Source organism: Choloepus didactylus, chromosome 5 (assembly GCF_015220235.1).
Source record: "Choloepus didactylus isolate mChoDid1 chromosome 5, mChoDid1.pri, whole genome shotgun sequence".
In the NCBI taxonomy this organism is placed as follows: domain Eukaryota; kingdom Metazoa; phylum Chordata; class Mammalia; order Pilosa; family Megalonychidae; genus Choloepus; species Choloepus didactylus.
Window position 1 is genome coordinate 105371158 of NC_051311.1, and position 19490 is coordinate 105390647.

General features: G+C 39.1%; 2 protein-coding genes across 2 annotated transcripts in view; both read left to right on the forward strand.

Moving 5' to 3' along the window:
* Positions 1 to 19490, forward strand: part of ZNF804B (zinc finger protein 804B) — a 562233-nt gene that overhangs the window by 79848 nt on the left and 462895 nt on the right. The window lies entirely within an intron of this gene.
* Positions 14970 to 19441, forward strand: LOC119534350 (EH domain-binding protein 1-like). Its single transcript, XM_037836606.1, has 2 exons — positions 14970 to 15447; positions 15605 to 19441. The coding sequence occupies exons 1-2, from the start codon at positions 15344 to 15346 to the stop codon at positions 18780 to 18782; spliced, it is 3282 nt and encodes a 1093-aa protein (XP_037692534.1). The 5' UTR covers positions 14970 to 15343; the 3' UTR covers positions 18783 to 19441.

A 19490-nucleotide genomic window follows, 5' to 3' on the forward strand; every position in this document is an offset into this window, starting at 1 on the left:
CAGAATGGCACCAGATAATCACATTAGCTTTGGAAATATTAATCCTTTTGAATAATTCTTTTAAAAATGTGAACACTAGTAGTCATGTGTTAGAATTGGTCAGACTCAGAAACCATATTTCCTAAAATATTTGACTCGGTTCTATTTGATGGACGTTAACTCACTTTCTCTCAGATTAAATTATATTCCTGGGGATAGTTTAAAACTGAAATGAGATTGAACTGACTGAATTAACTGAGAAGTCACTAGATTGGACAGAAGGGGAACCATAAATTGGTATTGTTATTTTTGTATTTGGGGAGGAGGGGGAAAGTGGTTTGGATGTAGTGAAAAGCATTCTTAATGAGTCAGAAAACAGCTAACAGTAGACATGGATCTGTAAACAAAATTGACTGAATATAAAATAAAATAGTTGGAGATGAAAATGCTTTCATAAGTCCTAAATATGAAAGTGTTATGTGTCAACATTCATAAATAAAATACTCATTGCTAAGGAATAGAATACTTAATGGTGGATGGTTATGCTTGTCCTAGTTAAAAAAAAAATAAGTCCCTGTGGGTAAAACTAGAGCTATCAGAGCACACTCAACTCTTATATATCTTCAACTTCACAGTTAGATATAAAATGAGCATTAATATTCATAAGAAACGTTATAAGCATTGTAAGATCCTGAATTACCTTCCAAATTTTCTCAGCCTAAATTATATTTGATAGAGGTTTACTGTTATTTTTTCATATTCTTTTTCTTAGGAGATAATCAAACACTAAAAGATACAGTATTTGTTGATTCTCTACCATACATGTCTAGCTGACATATATGATTATTTTATTACTCTGGATATTTCATTGATGATAGGGATATGTCATGGTTTCAGCCATGCTTTGCATTCTGATTATTCTACACACTATAAATAATACACTTTTTCATTAAATGAGACAACACAGATATTTGGGTAGAAGAGTCATATCCTATTGCAAATCTATCTCAATTTTTCTAACATTTTTTAGCATAGATAAAAATCAGATACAAGTCTGGACATTTTTTTCTGTCTGATTTTCTCTAAAGTTATCTTAATGATCCGTGGGTGGCAAAACTAATTATTTTGTTGTGCCCGCCTCAATTGTACAAATAAATTGAGCCAGCCAGTAAGTTGGTTCCATTTGATTAGCTCTCACTTATTCTGCTTCAGCTATTGTCATTTGTTGAGAAGTGAAATTACAGAAATCAGCTCTCCATGAAGTGGAACAGTGCCAACTCTGTTGAGGGGGGGGGACCTAAATTCTATCACAATTATATTCAAAATCTATTATCAATAAAACCTTTCACTGTTGGCTTCAGCCTGTAGCAGGCATTTATGACAGGTCAGAAAACAAAGGGTGGACATTGAAACACTGGGTCTTTAATTACAGCTGTACAAATGGTAGCACTACAGTTACAGAATTGTTAAAAATCAATTAAGCAAGGTCGCTACCTGATCTCCCTGCACATAGTCTACTTAATTAGGTAGTCTGCTTCTGAAATAAAATGTTTCTGGGTACTGAGACTTTTTAATAGCATGCCATTTTCCTTAGAAGGTATATTCCAGAAATTTCTTTTGCCCTGTTGTTTCTGAAGTACATTTATCAGAAATAATTGTACTGTTTTGCACCAATTTGTATAAACACTAACCCAAGTTTTTTGGAAAAACTCACCTCATACCCTTTCAAAATTTATTACAATTTTGGAAGAGTCACGAAAACTCTTGAGCATTTTATTATGTTTTATTTTGTATGCTCACTAGCAGAAATTATATTAATGATTCTGTAATTGAGAAACAAATTTTCATTGAAATGCATCATATTCAGTTTCTAAAATCTTTAAATTATAGGAAGAATTTAGGATTTTGATTCTACTTTTAAAGAAATCTAGCATATGGTCACTGAATTCCAGCACTTTATACTTATTAGCTTGTTTAATCGTCACAGAAAAATTATGAGAAGTTTATTAATATTCTCATTTTATAGATGATAAAACTGAAACTCAGAGTTTTGGTAACTTGAGTAAGTAAGTACAGTGGCTTAAAAGTTAAAAATTCATTGATTTCCTGAGAATTGGTTTTTCTGTAATGTCATTATAAATCCTTTGTTGAATGAGGAGAGTGAGTGAATGAATGGACTCAATTTCAAACTAACTGAATCCTACATTTTAATCACAAGAGAATTACAAAATAGGTTTATTTTAGCTATTTTAGAAACATTTCACATAAAAAGAAGATACATATTGATGCCATCCATCCATTTGGTGGTGAGGGGAGGAGCAAAGGAGCTGTGTTTAACAATGATCAGCTTCAGTGAAGTTAATTCACACTTCCAATTATATTCAGTTTTTTCATTTCTCCACTTTTTAAATTAAAACTTTCAAACAGAAGGAAAAAGATCATAAAACAACTCTCAAATATCCATTACCTAGATTCAACAATTGTTAATATTTTGCCACATTTGCTTCTTTCATCAGCTTGTGAATTATTTTAAAATAAATTAAATATGACATCTTAAACCTAAATACTATTGTATGAACTCTAAAATGAGCACATTTTCTACCATTATCATACCACCAAACAGTATCATTACTGAACCCAATAAAATTGCAATAGTTCCTTAATATCATTTAATAACCATTCCATTATTAAATGTCATTAATTAACCCAAAAAGCCTTTTTAAAGTTTGTTTAAACCAAGGAGCCTATTATATTAAGGCATTGCTTTAATTGTTATATTTATTTGGTCTCTTTAAAGACCCTGTACCCACTCCCCCACCCCACCCCCCACCCACACCAGCCCATCTTTTTTATGACATGGAAAAGAAACATTATGACATTGACTGTTGAAGAGAAGCCCTCTCCCTCCATGTGCCGGTTTGGATGTATTATGTCCCCCAAAATGCCATTATCTTGGATGCAATATTGTGGGGGCAGACATATTAGTGTTGTTTAGATTGGGATCCTTTGATTGAGTGTTTCAATGGAGATGTGACTCAATCAGCTGTGGGTGAGACCTTTCGTTGGATTATTATTCCATGGAGGTTTTGCTCCCCCCCCCCCCATTCAGGGTGTGTGTTACTTGGATCACTGGAGTCATATAAAGGAGTTCATAGACAGAAGGACCTCAGAGCAACTGCAAGTGACATTTTGAAGAGGAGCTGTGGCTAAGAGAGGACAAAATGCTCCAAGAGCAACATTTTGGAGAATGCCATTTTAATCGCAACCTGGGAGCAAGCAGATGCCAACCACATCCCTTCCCAGCTAACAGAGGTTTTCCAGATGCCACTGGCCATTCTCCACTGAAGGCACCTGATTGCTGACGCCTTACCTTGGACACTTTATGGCCTTCAGACTGTAACTTTTTAATCAAATAAACCCCCTTTATAAAAGCCAGTCCATTTCTGGTATTTTGCATAATGGCAGCATTAGCAAACCGGAACACCCCACCACCTTTTGACTAATTGCTTCCTCTGTCTCAGAATGTCATCTGACCAGTTTCTCTGGCCTCTTTATTACTGATAAGCAAGAAGTTAGATTCAACAGTTTGGTTGCATTCAGGTTAAATATGATCTTGTGAAGAGTCCCTCATGGTGATTCTATAGACACATTACATTCCATCTGAATGCACACAAAGTCTGATTGTCCCATATTCATTTTTCTACGAATGATCTGTGGATTCAGCTGGCAGCTGTCTGATCCCTTCATGGTCAATTGGTGCTTTTCCTTCCACACCTAGATCTTGCTCTGGAAAATGAAACTTCGGGTTATAACTTTCTAATTTTGAGTTTCACATTAATCTCTCCACTTTAATCTCTCCAACTCATACCATATGTATTCTATTTTGCATTTTCACTAGCTTGACACTCAATTCAGGGATTTAAAATAGGAGAAACAGTGCTGATTATTTTTGGGCCATATTCTCATTTGAATAGAGCCCTTAAAAATGTGACACTGCTAATAATGCCTGAGGCTTTGCAAGCTAGAAGTCCTCTCTGTAAAGCAGAACCCTCACAGAAATCCTTTCCTGTAGGTTTATTTTCCAAAAGTACTTAGTATCCTCCTTCTTCCTAATCTCATAAAGAAGGAAGGGTAGGAGTGCTTCTGGAAAACTTACAAGGGCAGATATTAATGCTTGTGTGAGGCAAGGGGTTCAAAGAAAACATCTAGCAATGGCTCTTGCCTCAGCCAGATGAGCTCCACCTTTATCTGTTATATGTTGGACTTCTGATTCTATGTACAATAGTGTTTAAAAGATAGAGTGGTATAAACAGAACAAGTAAAAGCATATCAACAAATAGCAAACCACACTACACAAAAACATGCTACTACTCCTCCATCCTGATCTTGCTCTGTGTGGTATATGGTGTAGGGGTCTAAGACTAACCCTGACAGCATTGACCCTGAGACTATAAAGAAGGATAAATTGATGGAGAAAACTTTGGGGACATTTCTCTATTTTTACAAAGTAAGTTCACTTTGCGCATCTTTAAGAGAATTTAGTATAAGTTTAAATTATTTGTCAATGACATTTGGATATCAGGCTTACTTTTCTCTTAAGTGCTATACCATACACAGATTGGTCATAAGCTGACCAACTTATATGGGCTGTATACTTCATACATTTTTTTTTAATTCATTTTATTGAGATATATTCACATACCACGCAGTCATATAAAACAAATTGTACATTTGATTGTTCACAGTACCATTGCATAGTTGTACATTCATTACCAAAATCAATCCCCGACACCCTCATTACCACACACACAAAAATAACCAGAATAATAATTAAAGTGAAAAAGAGCAACTAAAGTAAAAAAGAACACTGGGCGCCCTTGTCTGTTTGTTTGTTTGTTTCCTTCCCCCACCTTTCCACTCATCCATCCACAAACTAGACAAAAGTGACTGTGATCCCTATGGCCCCCCCCAATCCCACTGTCCCCCCTCATAAGCCACATTTTTATACAATTGTCTTCAAGATTCATGGGTTCTGGGTTGTAGCTTGCCAGTTTCAGGTATCCACCACCAGCTACCCCAATTCATTAGAACCCAAAAAGGGTTGTCTATATTGTGCATGAGAGTGCCCACCAGAGTGACCTTTCGGCTCCTTTTGGAATCTCTCTGCCACTGAAGCTTATTTCATTTCCTTTCACATCCCCCTTTTGGTCAAGAAGATGTTCTCCATCCCACGATGCTGGGTCTACATTCCTCCCCGGGAGTCATATTCCACGTTGCCAGGGAGATTCACTCCCCTGAGTGTCTGATCCCACGTAGGGGGGAGGGCAGTGATTTTACCTGTCAAGTTGGGTTAGCTAGAGAGAGAGGGCCACATCTAAGCAACAAAGAGGCATTCGGGAGGAGGCTCTTAGGCACAATTACAGGGAGGCCTAGCCTCTCTTTTGCAGCAACAGTCTTCCCAAGTGCAAATCCCGTGGTAGAGGGCTCAATCCATCAAACCACCAGTCCCCTATGTCTGTGGTCATGTTAGCAACCATGGAGGTGGGGTAGGCAAATACCCCTGCATTCTCCACAGGCTCCTCAAGGGGGCACTACATATTTTTTTCCTTGTTTTTTTTTTTTTTTTTTTTAACTTTTTTTTTTCTAAATCAACTGTATGAAAAATTTAAAAAATTTTAAAAAATTTAAAAAAAAACAATAAAAACATTTCAAAGAGACCATAACAAGGGAGTAAGAAAAAGACAACTAACCTAAGATAACTACTTTACTTCCAACGTGTTCTTACTCTACCCCAAGAAAGTTACCTACTATAGCAACATTTCTGTGAACTTGTTCCTACTATACCCATCAGAAATTAACAGACCATAGTCACTCCTGGGCATTCCCAGAACATTAAATTTACCCATGATAGCTTATCTGTTCTTCTTGGATTATTGTTCCCCCTTCCTTAATTGCTCTCTATCGCTAGTTCCCCTACATTCTACAATATAAACCATTCGTTTTACATTTTTCAAAGTTCACATTAGTGGTAGCATATAATATTTGTCTTTTTGTGCCTGGCTTATTTCGCTCAGCATTATGTCTTCAAGGTTCATCCATGTTGTCATATGTTTCATAACATCGTTCCTTCTTACTGCCATGTAGTATTCCATCGTGTGTATATACCACATTTTATTTATCCACTCATCTGTTGAAGGACATTTGGGTTGTTTCCATCTCTTGGCAATTGTGAATAATGCTGCTATGAACATTGGCATGCAGATATCTGTTCAAGTCACTGCTTTCTGATCTACCGGGTATATACTGAGAAGTGCAATTGCTGGATCGAAGGGTATCTCTATATCTAGTTTTCTAATGAACTGCCAGACTGACTTCCAGAGTGGCTGAACCATTATACAGTCCCACCAACAATGAATAAGAGTTCCAATTTCTCCACATCCCCTCCAGCATTTGTAGTTTCCTGTTTGTTTAATGGCAGCCATTCTAATTGGTGTGAGATGGTATCTCATTGTGGTCTTAATTTGCATCTCTCTAACACCTAGTGAAGCTCAACATTTTTTCATGTGTTTCTTGGCCATTTGTATTTCCTCTTCAGAGAACTGTCTTTTCATATCTTTTTCCCATTTTATAATTGGCCTGTCTGTACTATCATCATTGAGTTGTAGGATTTCTTTATATATGCAAGATATCAGTCTTTTGTCAGATACATGGTTTCCAAAAATTTTTTCCCATTGAGTTGGCTGCCTCTTTACCTTTTTGACAAATTCCTTTGAGGTACAGAAACTTCTAAGCTTGAGGAGTTCCTATTTATCTATTTTTTCTTTTGTTGCTTGTGCTTTGGGTGTAAAGTCTAGGAAGTGGCCGCCTAATACAAGGTCTTGAAGATGTTTTCCTACATTATCTTCTAGGAGTTTTATGGTTCTTTCTTTGATATTGAGATCTTTGGTCCATTTTGAGTTAATTTTTGTGTAGGGTGTGAGGTAGGGGTCCTCTTTCATTCTTTTGGATATGGGTATCCAACTCTGCCAGCCCCATTTGTTGAAAAGACCTTTATGACCCAGTTAAGTGACTTTGGGGGCCTTATCAAAGATCAGTCAGCCATAGATCTGGGAGTCTATCTCCAAATTCTCAATTTGATTCCATTGATCTACATGTCTGTCTTTGTGCCAGTACCATGCTGTTTTGACAACAGTGGCTTTATAATAAGCTTCAAAGTCAGGGAGTGTAAGTCCTCCCACTTCGTTTTTCTTTTTTAGAGTGTCTTTAGCAATTCGAGGCATCTTCCCTTTCCAAATAAATTTGATAACTAGCTTTTCCAAGTCTGCAAAGTAGGTTGTTGGAATTTTGATTGGGATTGCATTGAATCTGTAGATGAGTTTGGGTAGAATTGACATCTTAATGACATTTAGCCTTCCTATGCATGAACATGGAATATTTTTTCATCTTTTAAGGTCCCCTTCTATTTCTTTTAATAGAGTTATGTAGTTTTCTTTGTATAGGTCTTTTACATCTTTGGTTAAGTTTATTCCTAGGTACTTGATTTTTTTAGTTGCTATTGAAAATGGTATCTTTTTCTTGAGTGTCTCTTCAGTTTGTTCATTCTAGCATACAGAAACATTACTGGCTTATGTGCATTAATCTTTTATCCTGCTACTTTGCTAAATTTGTTTATTAGCTCTAGTAGCTGTATCGTTGATTTTTCAGGGTTTTCCAGATACAAGATCATATCATCTGCAAACAATGACAGTTTTACTTCTTCTTTTCCAATTTGGATGCCTTTTATTACTTTGTCTTGCCTGATTGCCCTGGCTAGCACTTCTAGCACAATGTTGGATAACTGTGGTGATAGCAGGCATCCTTGTCTTGTTCCTGATCTTAGGGGGAAGGCTTTCAATCTCTTACCATTGAGTACTATGCTGGCTGTGGGTTTTTCATATACGCTCTTTATCATATTGAGGAAGTTTCCTTCAATTTCTACCTTTTGAAGTGTTTTTATCAAACACGGATGTTGGATTTTGTCGAATGCTTTTTCAGCATCTATTGACATGATCATTTGATTTTTCCCTTTTGATTTGTTAATGTGTTGTAATACATTGATTGATTTTCTTATGTTGAACAATCCTTGCATGCCTGGAATGAACCCCACTTGGTCATGGTGTATGATTTTTTTTAATGTGTCTTTGGATTCGATTTGCAAGTATTTTGTTGAGGATTTTTGCATCTATATTCATTAGGGAGATTGGCCGGTAGTTTTCCTTTTTTGTAGCATCTTTGCCTGGTTTTGGTATTAGATTGATGTTAGCTTCATAAAATGAGTTAGGTAGTGTTCCATTTTCTTCAATGTTTTGAAAGAGTTTAAGTAAGATTGGTGTCAATTCTTTTTGGAAAGTTTGGTAGAATTCTCCTGTGAAGCCATCTGGCCCTGAGCATTTATTTGTGGGAAGCTTTTTGATGAGTGATTGGATCTCTTTGATTGTGATTGGTTGGTTGAGGTCTTTTGTTTCTTCTCTGGTCAGTCTAAGTTGTTCATATGTTTCCAGGAAATTGTCCATTTCCTCTACATTATCCAGTTTGTTGCCATACAGTTGTTCATAGTACCCTCTTATAATTTTTTTAATTTCCTCGGGATCTGCAGTAATGTCACCTTTCTCATTCATTATTTTGTTTATATGGATCTTCTCTCCTTTTGATTTTGTCAGTCTAGCTAGGGGCTTGTCAATCTTGTTGATCTTCTCAAAGAACCAACTTTTGGTGTTATTTATCTTCTCTGTTGATTTTTTGTTCTCTATGTCATTTATTTTGGTTTAATCCTTGTTATTTCTTTTCTTCTACTTGGTTTAGGATTGGTTTGCTGTTCATTTTGTAGCTTCTTCAGTTGATCCATTAGTTCTTTGATTTTGGCTCTTTCTTCCTTTTTCATATATGCGTTTAGTGCTATAAATTTCCCCCTCAGCACTGCTTTTGCTGCATCCCATAGGTTTTGGTATGTTGTGTTCTCATTTTCATTCGTCTCTACATATTTATCAATTTCTCTTGCTATTTCTTCTTTAACCCACTGATTGTTTAGGAGTGTGTTGTGTAACCTCCAGGTATTTGTGAATTTTCTAAGTCTCTGATGGTTATTGACTTCTAATTGTATTCCATTGTGGTCAGAGAATGTGCTTTGAATAATTTCAATCTTTTTAAATTTATTGAGGCTTGTTTTGTGTCCCAGCATATGATCTATTCTGGAGAAAGTCCCGTGAGCACTAGAGAAGTATGTGTATCCTGGTGATTTGGGATGTAATGTTCTACATATGTCTGTTAAATACAATTCATTTATCAGATTGTTTAGGTTTTCAGTTTCCTTATTGGTCTTCTGTCTGGTTGATCTATCTATAGGAGAGAGTGATGTGTTGAAGTCTCCCACAATTATTGTGGAAACATCAATTGCTTCCTTTAGTTTTGCCAGTGTTTCTCTCACGTATTTTGTGGCACCTTGATTGGGTGCATAAACGTTTATGATTGTTATTTCTTCTTGTTGAATTGCCCCTTTTATTAGTATGTAGTAATCTTCTTTGTCTCTCAAAACATCCCTGCATTTAAAGTCTATTTTTTCTGAGATTAATATTGCTACATCTGCTTTATTTTGGCTGTAGCTTGCATGAAATATTTTTTTCCATCCTTTCACTTTCAATTTCTTTGTGTCCCTGTGTCTAAGATGAGTCTGTTGTATGCAGCATACTGATGGTTCATTTTTTTTTGATCCATTCTGCAAATCTATACCTTTTAATTGGTGAGTTTAATCCATTTACATTCAATGTTATAACCGTGAAGGCATTTCTTGAATCAGCCATCTTATCCTTTGGTTTATGTTTGTCGTATGTATTTTTCCCTCTCTCTATTAATATCCTTTAATGTATCCATGCTGAATCTCTTTAGTACTGAACCTTTCTCCATGTCTCTCTCTCCTTTCTTTGTTTCTCTGTCTGTAGGGCTCTCTTTAGTATCTCCAGTAGGGCAGGTCTCTTGTTAGCAAATTCTCTCAGCATTTGTTTGTCTGTGAAAAATTTAAGCTCTCCCTCAAATTTGAAGGAGAGCTTTGCTGGATAAAGTATTCTTGGTTGGAAATGTTTCTCACTCAGAATTTTAAATATGTCATGCCACTGCCTTCTTGCCTCCATGGTGGCTGCTGAGTAGTCACTACTTAGTCTTATGCTGTTTCCTTTGTATGTGGTGAACTGCTTTTCTCTTGCTGCTTTCAGAACTTGCTCCTTCTCTTCCGTGTTTGACAGTGTGATCAGAATATGTCTCGGAGTGGGTTTATTTGGATTTATTCTATTTGGAGTTCTCTGGGCATTTATGATTTGTGTATTTAGGGTGGGGGAAGATTTGGGAAGTTTTCCCCAACAATTTCTTTGAATACTCTTCCTAGACCTTTACCCTTTTCTTCTCCTTCTGGAACACCAATGAGTCTTATATTAGGACGTTTTATATTATCTGTCATATCCTTGAGGTCCATTTCGATTTTTTTTATTTTTTTCCCCATTCTTTCCTTTGTGCTTTCATTTTCCATTCTGTCATCTTCCAGGTCACTGATTTGTTGTTCAACTTCCTCTAGTCTTGTACTATGAGTGTCCCGAATCTTTTTAATTTGTTCAATGGTTTCTTTAATTTCCATAAGATCATCTATTTTTTTAGTCTTGCAATGTCTTCTTTATGCTCTTCTAGAGTCTTCCTGATGTCCTTTATATCCTGTTCCATGCTCTTCTTCAGGTCCTTTATATCCCTTGCCATGGTCTCATCATTCATCTTTAGTTCTTTAATCAGTTGTTCCAAGTACTGTATTTCTTCTGATCTTTTGATTCGGGTGCTTGGGCTTGGGTTATCCATATCATCTGGTTTTTTCATGTGCTTTAAAATTTTCTGTTGTTTTTGGCCTCTTGGCATTTTCTTAACTTGGTAGGGTTCTTTCAGGATTTGTAGACCTATTGAAATCCGTGTTTCTAATTTGTCAGGTCTACACCTTCGTGGAGTAGACTTTCTGTGACTAACCAGCAGGTGGCGTCAGCAAGCCACCTGTTCCCCTCAAGCCAGTTCTCCCCCGCATTGCCTCTGTGGTGAGTGGGGGAGTAAGTCTTGTGGGGTCCAGTTGGTGTACGAAGCTTGCGTGTGTAGTTGGTGTTGCCCGCCCTGTATATGGGGCGTGTGTCTGGGCAGTCAGGGAGCGGGGGCAGCTCTAACAATCAAATCTCCCTGGTGTTCCTGGAGTTTTAAAGCTGCTGCAATAGTCTAATCCTTCAGTTCAGTCCTGCCACAGTTTGTCTCTGCCACTGACCCACAAGTCCTTGGTATTGGCGTGTGACCCCTGAGACTTGTGAGTGGGTCCCTCTTCCAGGCTTTGTACCACCTGGTCCTCTGTTGAGGGATGACTGTGCTATGTCACAGGTGAGTGCCGTCCTCCCAGGGTGGTTCTGGGCTGCCGGTCTGTGTAGGGAGGCTCCCAGTCTGATGAAATGATGTCTGAATGGGGCTTGTTAATTCCCACTGCTACACCTTCCCAAGTCTGGGACAACCAGCTGAGGGTGCAGGGAAGGCTAACGTCCATGCCCAATTTTGTGGTGTATGCGTGTTATTGGAAGCACTTCCGTCACATTCAGTTGTCTGGGGCAGCTCTGGGCTATGGGGTTGGTGACGGGCAGGAGTGTTTCCTGTCCACCAGGATGATGGCTGTGAGAGGACGCCCCCCTTTTCTTGGGAAGTTGTGGTGTTTAGTGAATTTTCTCAGCCACTGGATTATTGCCTTTTGTCTCAGAGCTCTCAGTTCTGCTCTTGTCTTGACCTGCCCAAATTGCAAGTCTTTGAGGCTTTCTGTATTGGGCTTCTTAAAGTAATTGTTTTAGAGAATGAAAAAAAGATAAAAAAAAAAAAAAAAAAGAAAAAAAAAAGGGTCCTCCTGGCAGATCTAATGCGTTATTGAAATGCTAAGAGACAAAGCAATTAGGGCTATTAAGGAAAGATCCAGGGGGCAGAGAGATCAGTTTTCCTTCAGGTTTTGCAAATGAACCTGTTCACCAGAACAGAACTCCTGTTCACCAGAACTCCAAAAAGCATCTGCTTTTATTTTTGAGTTTGTCTTGCTGTTTTTTTGCTATGCCTATCTCCTCTCTGCTGGGCTGGCTGCTCTCAGATTCTCTGGTGTCTAGTCTCAGTCTATCTATGGTTGGAGTTTGGATCAGTAGAATGAGTTTCCGATAAGAGCTGCCACTGCAGTTCTCCCTTCTCCTTCCCGGCGCTGACAGCCCCTCCTCCCACGGGACTGAGCCTGGCAGGGAGGGGCACAGGTCCCCTGGCCGCAAAAACTTACAGATTTTGTTGATCTCAGCAGTTCCACGTTTTTATGAGTGTTGTATGAAGTATGCCCAAAGTCAGATTGCTCTGCAGTGTCCAGTCCATGCAGTTCCTGGCTTTCTACCTACTTCCCTGGAGGAGTAATTAAAACATACAGCTCACCAATCCACCATCTTGCCCCGCCCACTTCATACATTTTTGAATGTATTTTTTCTAATGAGCATTTTATCTTTTTAATTTAAATGAATAATTAGAAAAAAATCCTGCCAAATAAAAGTTTTATGGTTCTATTATTTGTCCTGATACAATATCCTATGTCTTAATGGCCACATAAAAATGTCAACATTCTGTGTAAACAGTAAGAGTATTTAATTAGTTGCTTGGTACTAGGAGAGGATATAATCTTTTTGATGCCACATTGTCAAGACTACATTTCTCAACAAACAAGACAACAGATTTGTCTGTGTGGGGATAGATCCTTGTAAGCGGTGGTCTGGGAATGGAGGTGTATTAGTTAGGGTTCTCTAGGGAAACAGAATCAACAAGAGATATCTATAAATATAAGATTTTATAAAGGTGTCTCACAGCTGTAGGTATGCACAAGTGCAAATTCCGTAGGGCAGGCAGCAAACTGGCAACTCCAATGAAGATGTTTGATGAACTCAGGAAACAAACTGGCAACTTTGATGAACTCCTCAAGAAACGCTTCACTGGTTAGCTGGAGAAATGAAGGTCCTCTATCTGTCTCACTTAAAAGTCTTCAACTGATTGGATTAAATTCACCTGATTGCATTCTTTCATTGTGGAAGACACGCCTTTTGTTGACATCAGTCACAGCTGCAGCCAATTGACTGATGATTTGATAAACCAGCCTTCTTGTTCATTGACCAGCCACAAATGTCCTTGCAGTAAGGGTTAGGCCAGTGCTTGCTTCACCAGACACCTGGACACTATCGCCTGGCCAAGCTGATACATGAACCTAACCATCACAGGAGGTAAGCAGAGAGGGCTTTCCCTAGCCAAGAACTTGGTGAAAAAGAGGGCATGGTGGCCCTAGAAAGTATAACACATGGGTCTCTACTAGCAGCAGGGAGATGAGCTCAGACGAGAGGATGTGGGGAGAAACAGTGAGTGAATAAGGATTTGCCCTCAGAACATCAATGGCTCGGTAATATAATGAGAGATATTGAACAACTACAGAAAAGTCTACAGAGCATAGTGGTAAAAGCACAGGATCTGGAGCCACACTGCCCAGGTTATAATTCCACTCCCAGCTGGGAAGCCTTGGGCAAGTTACTTACATCCTTTGCAATTCAGTTTTCTCACCAGTAAAATGGAAATAATAATCATTTTGACTTTAGAGGTCAGCTACTCCCAATATTTCAGTGTTGAGATGAAAAAGAAAAAATAAGAGGATACATGTCTCTATATGGGACTACACAATATGTTTAAGCTAACAGTTATTTAAGGAAATGCATATAACAAATCATTACCCCAGAAACTTAGAAGAGATTGAAAAAGGCAGCGAAGAAACTGAAAACAGTCCTTCAACTTTTTGCAAAGAGCGTAGCAGAAGTAATGTTTTTAATATGATAATAGATTTTGAATACTTGAAGATGATTTTATCCTACAGTAGAGTTTATAAATTTAGCAAAATGTAGTATCTTTTAGAAAAGATAATAAAATTATATATCTATATATATGAAGTCAAAAAGTGAAACACAGAAAACTTCAGCAAAATTACATTCAGTGTGATAGTATTAACCCTCATTCTTCAGAGTACAGCATTTTTTTCAGTTTTGTTAACATCCAATCAAAGAGTTGATGAGCAACAACTATGTTTCTGATGTTGTATTAACAAATACAAAGAATCTTTCCATAAAATTTGTCTTTTTTTAAAAAAAAGATACTTTATAAGCTTAATTTTAAAACCACTTGTCTCTTTTAGATATTAATTTTTGAAGCATGATATTCAAACCACCCATATTATTAACTTTATGAAGCAAATAGCAAGGACTTTTAATATGCTTGGAATAATATGTACACACGTTTGATCAGGAGCATCAGTGGAAAAGGTAACAGTAAATGTTTTCTTCAACAACGATGTAGTGCGTGTATTCCAGGCTTGGAGCTACACGGACAAATTGGGCTCACACTATTATGCCCACAGTGCCTGTATTCCATTAAGTGAGATGGATTTTAATAAAATAAATTACTAGGCAGTGGGATTAGTGCAGCAATAGAAAAATTGCACAAAATCTAAATGAAGAGAAAGAGTAAATCTATCGTGGAAACTGGTTGTCCTCCCTGAAGGTAATGACACCTAAACTATTGTGGTTGTTATGGTTACAGTTGCTCTTTTTGTAGTTGCTTTGTTTCTTTGTTTGCTTTCTAAGTATAAATGGAATGATGATGGTGGCGGAGGAGGAAGGCGGGGGAGGGGGTGCTGGGCTCTGAGCGGCGGCGCGGCTCTGGCAGGGTTTTGTAGGGTGGGGGACGGTCGCGAGGCGACTGCGTCAGGGAGGGGGCGGGCGTGAGGGGCGCCGTCCGCCTGAGGGGCTGTAGACCCCGGCTCCTGCGAGCGCCGTGGCTGGTTCGGCTGTTCCATGTGGCTCCGGCGGGGATGGAGGACTCGGTGGCGGCGGCTGCTGCTGCTGCTGCGGCGGCGACGGAGGAGCGGCGCTGAGGAGGGAACCGGGCCAGACTCAGCCCGACAGCGGGATTAGAGTCCTCCAGAAAACACACCGCATAGCCCATGAGGTGGAATGGTGATGTCTCCATGAGGGAACCTCCTCTCATTCATCCTGTCATGTGTATCATACTGTTCTCGACTGGGCAATTCATCTAAGATGGGATTTACCCTGTGACACAAACAGGGAGAAGATTTATGGACCCCAAACATCGTTTCAAGTTGTAGTTGAGTTTTTTGAAATATCGACAATACCCTGCAAAGCTCTTTTGCTTTGGACCCTCTGCTGTATTAAAGCTGCTGTGTTGCTAACCCAGCACTGCTCCAGTGTGTTGATTGATCATCATGGCTTCAGTTTGGAAGAGACTGCAGCGTGTGGGAAAACATGCATCCAAGTTCCAGTTTGTGGCTTCCTACCAAGAGCTGATGGTTGAGTGTACTAAGAAATGATAAATGATAGAAAAGCCCATGGAGCAGAGAGAGAAACACCCAGAGACATTTGGAGACAGCCATTGAAACCAGAACCCGGAGAGAAGGACCAGCAGATGTAACCATGTGCTTTCCATGTGACAGAGGAACCCTGGATGCAGCCTTTCCTCAGAGAAGGCAACCAGATAAACTGGTGGTAGTTTGGACAAGAAGAAGCCGAAGGAAGTCTTCTAAGGTTCATAGCTGGCAACCTGGAATAAAAAATCCATACCGTGGTGTTGTAGTGTGGCCTGTTCCTGAAAACATTGAAATCACTGTGACACTTTTTAAGGATCCTCATGCAGAGGAATTTGAAGACAAAGAGTGGACATTTGTCATAGAAAATGAATCTCCTTCTGGTCGAAGAAAAGCTCTTGCTACTAGCAGCATCAACATGAAACAGTATGCAAGCCCTATGCCGACTCAGACTGATGTCAAGTTAAAATTCAAGCCATTGTCTAAAAAAGTTGTATCTTCCACTCTCCAGTTTTCTTTATCTTGCATTTTCCTTCGGGAGGGAAAAGCCACGGATGAAGACATGCAAAGTTTGGCTAGTTTGATGAGTATGAAGCAGGCTGACATTGGCAATTTGGATGACTTTGAAGAAGATAATGAAGAAGATGATGAGAACCGAGTGAACCAGGAGGAAAAGGCAGCAAAAATTACAGAGCTTATCAACAAACTTAACTTTTTGGATGAAGCAGAAAAGGACTTGGCCACTGTGAATTCAAACCCATTTGGTGATCCAGATGTAACAGATTTAAATCCATTTGGAGATCCTGACTCAGAAGAACCAATCACTGAGAAAGTGTCTTCTAAAAAACCAGAAGAATCTTTTTATAATAACAGCTATAATCCCTTTAAAGAGATACAGACTCCACAATATTTGAACCCATTTGATGAGCCAGAAACCTTTGTAACTGTAAAGGACTCTCCTCCCCAGTGTACAAAAAGAAAAAATATAAGGCCTGTGGACATGTCCAAGTACCTTTATGCTGATAGTTCTAAAACTGAAGAAGAAGAGTTGGATGAATCAAATCCTTTTTATGAACCTAAGCCAAGTCCTCCTCCAAATAATTTGGTAAATCTGGTTGAAGAACTGGAAACTGAAAAGAAAATGAAAAGAAAGGCTCCATCCCCACCAGTTATCTCACCAAAGACAGGAAGAGTAAGTGAAAACACAGTTGTTTCTGCAGGAAGAGATCTTACAACTTCTCCTAAGCCAAGTCCTATACCAAGTCCTGTTTTGGGGAGAAAGCCAAATGCTAGTCAGTCATTGCTTGTATGGTGCAAAGAAGTTACAAAAAACTACCGTGGAGTGAAAATCACCAATTTTACTACATCATGGAGAAATGGTTTATCTTTTTGTGCAATATTACACCATTTTAGACCAGATTTAATTGACTACAAGTCTCTGAATCCTCAAGATATTAAAGAGAACAACAAAAAGGCATACGATGGATTTGCCAGCATAGGAATTTCCCGGTTATTGGAACCTTCTGATATGGTTTTATTAGCAATTCCTGACAAACTGACTGTTATGACTTACCTCTATCAAATAAGGGCACATTTCAGTGGCCAAGAACTAAATGTTGTTCAGATAGAGGAAAACAGCAGTAAAAGCACATATAAAGTTGGAAACTATGAAACAGATACAAACAGTTCTGTTGATCAGGAAAAATTCTATGCAGAGCTTAGTGATCTGAAGCGGGAGCCTGAACTGCAGCAGCCTATCAGCGGAGCAGTAGACTTCTTATCTCAGGATGACTCTCTATTTGTAAATGATAGTGGGGTTGGAGAGTCAGAAAGTGAGCATCAGACTCCTGATGATCACCTTAGTCCAAGCACAGCCTCCCCTTACTGCCGCAGGACTAAAAGTGACACAGAACCCCAAAAGTCCCAGCAGGGCTCTGGAAGGACTTCAGGATCCGATGACCCTGGAATATGTCCCAACACAGATGCAACCCAAGCACAGGTTTTGTTAGGCAAGCAGAGACTATTGAAAGCTGAGAACCTAGAATTAAGTGACTTATATGTTAGTGATAAGAAGAAGGATGTGTCTCCACCCTTTATTTGTGAGGAAACAGATGAGCAAAAACTTCAGACTGTAGATGTTACTAGGAACTTGGACCAAGAAAAATTGGACGATTTTCTACCATTAGAATGCAGATCAGATACTGAATCACCTGTCAAAAAAACAAGTTTATCTCCCACTGCTAAACTTGGATACCCATACAATAGAGATGCAGACCCTGCAAAGAAAAAACATAGTTCCCTGAAGCAGACAGAGACTGATCCAGATGCTGACAGAACCACTTTAAATCATATATCCACAAAAACAGTCCAGCATCGAATGTTATCCAGACAAGAAGAACTTAAAGAAAGAGCAAGAGTTCTGCTTGAGCAAGCAAGAAGAGATGCAGCTTTAAAGGCAGGGAATAAGCAGAATACCAGCACAGCCACACCACTCTGCAACAGGCAGCTAAGTGATCAGCAAGATGAAGAGCGGCGTCGGCAGCTGAGAGAGAGAGCTCGTCAGCTAATAGCAGAAGCTCGATCTGGAGTGAAGATGTCAGAACTTCCCAGCTATGGTGAAATGGCTGCAGAAAAGTTGAAAGAAAGGTCAAAGGCATCTGGAGATGAAAATGATAATATTGAGATAGATACTAACGAGGAGAGTCCTGAAGGCTTTGTTGTAGGAGGTGCAGATGAATTTACTAATTTAGGAAATGACCTTGATATTCCCGAACAAAACACTAAGTTGGTGGACTTGAAACTGAAGAAGCTCCCAGAAGCTCAGCCACAGGTGGCAAATTCATTCTCCAGTGCTCCTCAGAAAGCTGTAACTGAGAGCTCAAAGCAAGACATTAAGAATGGCACAGAAGATCTCCAGATTGAACGATTACAAAAAGCGACAGAACGTTTCAGAAATCCTGTTGTGTTCAGCAAGGATACTACAGTTAGAAAAACTCAACTTCAGTCTTTCAGTCAATATGTTGAGAATAGACCAGAGATGAAAAGGCAGAGATCAATACAGGAAGATACAAAGAAAGGAAATGAGGAGAAGGTGGCGATAGCTGAAACTCAGAGGAAGCCATCAGAAGATGAAGTGCTTAATAAAGGGTTCAAAGACACCAGTCAGTATGTTGTAGGAGAATTGGCAGCACTAGAGAATGAGCAAAAGCAAATTGACACCCGTGCCGCGCTGGTGGAGAAGCGCCTTCGCTATCTCATGGACACAGGGAGGAACACAGAAGAAGAAGAAGCTATGATGCAGGAATGGTTTATGTTAGTTAATAAAAAAAAAATGCCTTAATAAGGAGAATGAACCAGCTCTCTCTTCTGGAAAAAGAGCATGACCTGGAATGAAGGTATGAGCTGCTGAACCGGGAATTGCGGGCAATGCTAGCCATCGAAGATTGGCAGAAGACCGAGGCCCAGAAGCGACGCGAGCAACTCCTGCTGGACGAGCTGGTGGCCCTGGTGAACAAGCGCGACGCGCTTGTCAGGGACCTGGACGCGCAGGAGAAGCAGGCCGAAGAAGAAGACGAGCATTTGGAGCGAACTCTGGAGCAAAACAAAGGCAAGATGGCCAAGAAAGAAGAGAAATGTGTTCTTCAGTAGCGGCCGGACCGGAATCTCGCCCAACATTTTAGAGTCTTGGGTTCCTGACCAGAAAAAGTCAGACTCATTGTTGATTTAAAACTTTTAACATTCTGTTTGGTTGGATTGTACTTCTTTACCACCAACACCCCTTTTCCTCTCCTACCGTTCCAGATAATATACAAAATTACAAAATAGATTTGTTTCAAGATTTGTTAGTGAGTTAATCATTTCCTTGAAATCATGTGAAATAAATTTGCACAGACACCTTGTGAGTACTTGGTATTGGGGGTGTTCAAGAAGCTGTTCAAAAAAGAAAAAATGCTCCCTGCATTATTTCTTTTTTTTTCTTTTTTCTTTTTTTTTTTTTTTGGTGGGAGGAAAATTTGAAAATTTTTGTTGTTGTTAATAGCATAATGGT

Bases quoted from the DNA above. Each gene is read 5' to 3' on its own strand.
- LOC119534350 (XM_037836606.1), top strand. From the start codon at position 15,344: ATGGCTTCAGTTTGGAAGAGACTGCAGCGTGTGGGAAAACATGCATCC. The intron at 15,448-15,604 runs ATAAATGATAGA...TCCTCAGAGAAG, and splicing joins GTTGAGTGTACTAAGAAATG to GCAACCAGATAAACTGGTGG.